Source organism: Poromitra crassiceps (assembly GCF_964638095.1).
Source record: "Poromitra crassiceps genome assembly, chromosome: 19".
Taxonomy (NCBI): domain Eukaryota; kingdom Metazoa; phylum Chordata; class Actinopteri; order Beryciformes; family Melamphaidae; genus Poromitra; species Poromitra crassiceps.
The window spans coordinates 4,718,912-4,725,537 of NC_139646.1; the positions used below are offsets into that span (position 1 = coordinate 4,718,912).

Genomic DNA, 6,626 nt, shown 5'->3' on the forward strand with positions numbered 1-6,626 from the left:
CGTCTCAGCAGCAGGTGGCTAAGGCATCTGAAGAGGTCATATAGTCAGGACGTGCACGCCACCTGAGAGAATATGTTAGTGGTCTTTCATTTTAGAATGGTCTACGAGAACGTTTCAGCCAGTCAATATCCCCAAGGAGCACCAGAGGAGCATTTGGAAAGTATCTTCACTCCTGCTGCTGCCTGAGCTGTGCGGGGGGACTTTTGGTGGACGTCTGAATCCCAGGGGAATCTCTTTGTGAATGACTTTGAGCAAAACGTAAGAAGAACCTTTTTTTCTTTCTTGAATTCATCACCACGCCTTGTTTGTGGCTTGTCTTTTCCATCACGGGCCGGCAGCAGTAAGAGTGTGGAGAAATCAGTCTGTTCCCAGCAGCTGCTGCATTGCATCACATGTACCTACAAGCAGCAGAGATGGCATTTAAAAGTCCAGACTCTGCTTATAGCCTGCTTATAGGCCATTCTCTCTCTGTCTCTATTCTGTCTTTCTCTCTCTCTTGTGTCTCTCTGTCTCTGTTTATCTATCTTCCTCTCTTGTCTCAATTTAAATTCAATTGAATTCAAATATTAGCTTTAGTGGCATTGGCAACAGTTGATCATCAAAAAAGCAGCACTAATATCAACAATGGAAATAACTGAATAATAGAAAAAAGCAATTATTCAATCACACGCTGTTTCCTCAATTCAATTCAAAATAGCTCTGGGGAAATAGCTATGGGGGGAAAACATGTTGCCAAAGCAGTTTACAGAAGATTCACAGTACTAAATAGCCTACATAGGTGTCACTATGTACTGTAGGTTCTATTGTACAGAGAGCAGTCCATACTTTGATTGCTATATGACAGTGGTTCCCAAACTTTTTAAAGTCATGTACCCCCTGGAGCATTCAACCTCCTGTCGTGTACCCCCCTAGACCTCCACAGACGGGCAACTCTCATATGACGTTAAATATGAAGACATGACAGTGTTTTTAACAATTTTGCTGTTTATTCAGCCTCATAAAAAGTCCTCTTAACAAATGACATGTACATTTCCTCAAGCACAATATGAATGACTTCGCTGGAAAAGTTATACATAAAATATGAAAAAAATATCCTCATAACATGGCTATAGGCGACAGGTCTCCATTCACTTTCAGCGTTTTGCACGGCACAGCTGTAGTCTGCTTTGACGTCTCATCGCCCCTTTCCTCCGCCTCTCATTGGCTAATACTCGTTACATTCGTTGGTAGAGCCAATCAGAGGCAGAGTAGGGCGGGTCTAATCAGAATGCCGGTGTGTGTGTGTGTGTGTATAGTGTGTGGCGGGTCATATGTGTGGGTTTAACTTTGCCGGAGGGGGGGAGAATTCAGATTTCTTTTGGCGTACCCCCTGTAGTACCTCCACGTACCCCTAGGGGTACGCGTACCCCAGTCTGGGAACCACTGCTATATGTTAAAGTGCAATACAATTTAATGCAATATATATTATATATATATATATATATATATATATATATATATATATATATATATATATATATATATATATATATATATATATATATATACATATATACATGTATATATCTTAATGATTGTGAGTCCCTGTGGCAGGCCAGGCAGTATATTTAGCTGCCATATGAGCTGCTGCCCTTCACCCAGGAGCCAGGACAACTGCCAGTTTCTCCTCTGGGGTCAACATTTGGAAGTTTGGTATTTTCTTGCCTATTTCCCTATAGTGAAAGCAAGGGGGGCCCAGATTTGACTTTGACACGAGCTGTGTGAGCATGCGAAATGTGCACAGAATGATGGAAATATTTAGTTAACAATAATTAGGCTATATACTGTATTTATCATGATCTCTCCCTCACCCCGTTAGGGCCCTGCTGCCACAGGCCCCATACACCCAGGGTGGAGTGTGATCAGGTGGGATGGCAGAGGGGGATGCAGGTGCCTACCCCCAAGTGTTTGTGGTGGACAGCCAGGCCAGCTACGCTCCTCTGCCCAGCGCAAAGAGCCTGAGGTGGACAAGGTTTGGACAAAGGCTCCTGCTCGTACTGGTGGGCCTGGCTCTGTTGGGAATTGCTGTCGAGGGACACTTCATCTACTACCTGTATAACAAAACACAGGTGAGACTGCTGGTGTCAGCGTTATTTTATGCACATTTATGCAATGTGCAATGCAAATGAGGGAATACAAGAAACAGAAACCCAACGCAGGTTTAAAGCAAAGGAGTGCCAACGTGATTCTTTAGAGAACCTGGTTCTGAAACGTTCTTTACGGAATCAAATGGTTTTTCTATGACAGTGATTCCCACAGGTTGGGAATCACTGTTCTATGGCATCACACTGAAGAACCATTTTCACTTCCAGTTCACACCTTTATTTTTCTGTGTGTGTGTGTGTGTGTGTGTGTGTGTGCGTGTGTGTGTGTGTGTGTGTGTGTGTGTGTGTGTGTGTGTGTGTGTGTGTGTGTGTGTGTGTGTGTGTGTGTGTGTGTGTGTGTGTGTGTGTGAGAGAGAGAGAGAGAGAGAGAGAGAGAGAGGAAGTGAGATGAAATGAGGCCTAGCTCTGTCCATCTTGTGTATGGAAATTCCTTTTCTTGAAAATTCCCCCATATTCTCCTCCACGTCATAATCAGACATGCACACACGGTGCAGACACATTAGTGCGTGGGCGGTCACTTGGTCTTAAGGTTACAGGCTAATGACGCTAGCGTCGCTAACCAGTGGTCTCTTTCTATGGTTCAACTTCCCCTTCCTTTTGCTCTCCAGCATCGTCCAACAGTAACTTGACCTTTCTCACATGGACTTCACAGCACTGAAACAAAACCAATACACTTATTATTATTGATTGTTATTGAAATGAAATAGCCATGTTGTTGTGGAGGTACACCTCCACAACATGGAGGTACACCTCCACAACATGGAGGTGTACCTCCACAACATGGCTATTTCATTTCAATAACAATCAATAATAATAAGTGTATTGGTTTTGTTTCCTCACGACTCTGAATACAGTCCTCAAGTAAGCAGCTTTTTTTATTGAAGTTGGGGACCTTGTCATTATACGAAAGAACATTGCTGTTTGGGACCGAACTAAACGTAATAATGCATATGTGTGTCTATATATCAACATGTGCTCTGTTGGTGTAAGGGAGGGTCCTTCCTGTTCTTACCAGAACTTAAACTTTTGACATCTCACTCACTGAACACACGCAAATGTTATCACTCACCCGTGTTCTCTCTCTACCTCTCTCTCTCTCTCTCTCTCTTCTTCTCTCCACAGCCGTCCTCTCTCTGTTTGTCTCTCTCTATCTGCCAGAATCAGTCCAAATCATCTCCCCAGCTGGTAAGTGTGTGTATTTGTGAGTGTGTACACAGATCACAGGTTGCATTGCACCGTCTGAGGTTTGTCGGTGTTGTGACTCAGCTCTTCTGTTTCAGGGAGGCGCCTTATTGAGTCGGATAGGAGCTAAAGGTACACTATGAGCAGTTTTGCACTTTGGCTCCGTAAATAAACACACAACCGCAAATACTTTGTGGGTCGTTCTATGATCTATGATGAATGCATGTTACATCACATCGCTTAATCTTGCAACTCAGGCTGTTGTAGTGATATGTTTGAGATATTGGTCAAAACTACTAAAATGATTTGACGACATAAGATGTTGGGACCATCACTGTATTGTAAACAAAATATATATTATTATTGTATTGTATTATATATACAGTAATAGTTCCAATGACTTGATTGATTGATCCCACTCTGCTTACTTAAACAGAGACCAATGAGATTCCACCAGTGCCCACAAGGCGGGAACGGGGGCCCTCTGCACACCTGATGGGTTAGAGCCCTCTCAACACACACACACACACACACACACACACTCGCACGCACGCACGCACGCACGCACGCACACACACTCGCACGCACGCACGCACGCACACACACACACACTCACACACTCACACACTCACACACTCACACACACACACACACACACACACACACACACACACACACACACACACTTCCTTTATGATATGACTTTCCTTTTCACCCATTTCTTCTCTCAAACCCACTTTCTTTCCAGGTTGGGTCAGATCCGAGACTCCTGTAGTAGGGGAGAAGAACGTGGTGCAGTGGGAACATGCCGTGGGTGATGCCTTCACTTACCACATGGGCTACGACGGAGGCTACTTGTTGGTGGAGGAGGAAGGTTACTACTACCTCTACTCCAAAGTGTTCTTAAATGCCGCAGAGGAGTGCTCATATATCAAGCACAAGCTCATGAAGGATACCAAGGCCTATGACAATTCCATAGAGCTCATGAAATCCAAAAGGTTAGTCATTTGACCACCCCCCTAACTGTCTACATATAACTGTCTGCTTTCTAACTGTCTACCTACATGTAACTGTCTGCTTTCTAACTGTCTACATACTGTATAACTGTCTGCTTTCTAACTGTCGGCCTACATGTAACTGTCTGCTTTCTAACTGTCTACATGTAACTGTCTGCTTTCTAACTGTCTACCTACATGTAACTATGTGCTTTCTAACTGTCTACATGTAACTGTCTGCTTTCTGTCTACCTACATGTAACTGTCTGCTTTCTAACTGTCTACCTACATGTAACTGTCTGCTTTCTAACTGTCTACCTACATGTAACTGTCTGCTTTCTAACTGTCTACCTACATGTAACTGTCTGCTTTCTAACTGTCGACCTACATGTAACTGTCTGCTTTCTAACTGTCTACATGTAACTGTCTGCTTTCTAACTGTCTACCTACATGTAACTATGTGCTTTCTAACTGTCTACATGTAACTGTCTGCTTTCTGTCTACCTACATGTAACTGTCTGCTTTCTGTCTACCTACATGTAACTGTCTGCTTTCTAACTGTCTACCTACATGTAACTGTCTGCTTTCTAACTGTCTACCTACATGTAACTGTCTGCTTTCTAACTGTCTACCTACATGTAACTGTCTGCTTTCTAACTGTCTACCTACATGTAACTGTCTGCTTTCTAACTGTCTACCTACATGTAACTGTCTGCTTTCTAACTGTCTACATGTAACTGTCTGCTTTCTAACTGTCTACAGTACATGTAACTGTCTGCTTTCTAACTGTCTACATGTAACTGTCTGCTTTCTAACTGTCTACATGTAACTGTCTGCTTTCTAACTGTCTACCTACATGTAACTGTCTGCTTTCTGTCTACCTACATGTAACTGTCTGCTTTCTAACTGTCTACCTACATGTAACTGTCTGCTTTCTAACTGTCTACCTACATGTAACTGTCTGCTTTCTAACTGTCTACCTACATGTAACTGTCTGCTTTCTAACTGTCTACCTACATGTAACTGTCTGCTTTCTGGCCCAGTTTCCCATCGGTGTCTTGCATTGTCAGATATTAATTAAGGGACTACTTTGACTCTCTGTGTCTGTGTTTGTTCCTCTTTCTCTTTACGTAACGTAACTGTGTCTGGCTGTACCTGTGCCTACATGTGCCCTACTTGATTACAATCTCTTTTGTTTGCACTATATCTGTTCAATGGCAAGTGCTGTCTTTGCTGTGGTGAGGGTAGTCACAAAAGCGGTTAGCACGTTCGTGAGGGGACAGACGGGTTCAGGGAGATTGTTTTCTGATGTGGCAGGTAACAGTAACAACACCTTTGACATTGTTTTCTGATGTGGCAGGTAACAGTAACAACACCTTTGACATTGTTTCCTGATGTGGCAGGTAACAGTAACAACACCTTTGACATGTTTCCTCCAGGTTCCACTGCCGTCCTTCCAAAGCTCCGAAGGATCAGAGGAAGGATCAGAGGACGTCAGGTGCGCTGACGCAGGATCTGTGGAACAGCTTTCTGGGCGGCCTTTTCCACCTGAAACCCGGAGATAAAGTTTTCGTCACATTAGAGGAGGGAAGGAAGATGCTTCAGGGCACTGCCGACAACTTCATGGGGGCCTTTATGATCTAGTACCGTAAGCGCTGTCCCTCTCCCTCATCAGACTGCATGGCTGTGTGCTTATCCGCAACATGAGCAAAAGCCAAAACCAAAAGCACTGTACTTATGGCTTACGGTCTCAGGACGTTTTGCTCATGACTGTCCCTAAAGCTCGGACGGAGATGGGCAAAAAGGCCTTTATGTTTTCTGCACCATCCTCTTGGAATACCCTGCAGAATGGGCTTAAACTATGTGGGACCTAGTTACCCTTAGTGAATTTAAAGGCATTGTAAAGTCCCAGGAATTTGATTCTATTAAGTGTAAATGTTTTAATCGATGATTCAAATGTATTTTTTCCTGCACCCGTACTGTATTGCACTCTCGAGCTTGTTTGTTTTCTTGTTTGTTGTCTTGTTGTAAGTTTGACTGTTTGTTGTCTCTGAAACTATGTAGCTACTGCAGCCATTCTTGGCCAGGTCTCTCTTGTAAAAGAGATTTTAATCTCAATGAGACATGCCTGGTTAAATAAAGGTTAAATAAAATAAAATAAAACATGATAAAATATAATCAAGCGCTGTAAGATTTCAGCTATAATGTCCAGTTAAAGCCATAGACACAATGTATTTCAATCATTATGAATAAGCAACAAATGTTTGCCTCATCATGAAAAGAGTATCTGATATTCAGACTGATT

General features: G+C 43.0%; 1 protein-coding gene across 2 annotated transcripts; it reads left to right on the forward strand.

Moving 5' to 3' along the window:
- Positions 1 to 6,626, forward strand: LOC310793667 (tumor necrosis factor ligand superfamily member 14-like). 2 transcript variants are annotated; one of them, XM_083655520.1, is made up of 7 exons: positions 1 to 74; positions 1,859 to 2,108; positions 3,267 to 3,329; positions 3,425 to 3,458; positions 3,763 to 3,825; positions 4,075 to 4,324; positions 5,761 to 6,626. In XM_083655520.1, the coding sequence occupies exons 2-7, from the start codon at positions 1,911 to 1,913 to the stop codon at positions 5,963 to 5,965; spliced, it is 813 nt and encodes a 270-aa protein (XP_083511646.1). In that variant the 5' UTR covers positions 1 to 74; positions 1,859 to 1,910; the 3' UTR covers positions 5,966 to 6,626. The 2 variants fall into 2 exon arrangements, with proteins under 2 accessions (XP_083511646.1, XP_083511645.1); XM_083655519.1 differs by having other exon boundaries at positions 37 to 258.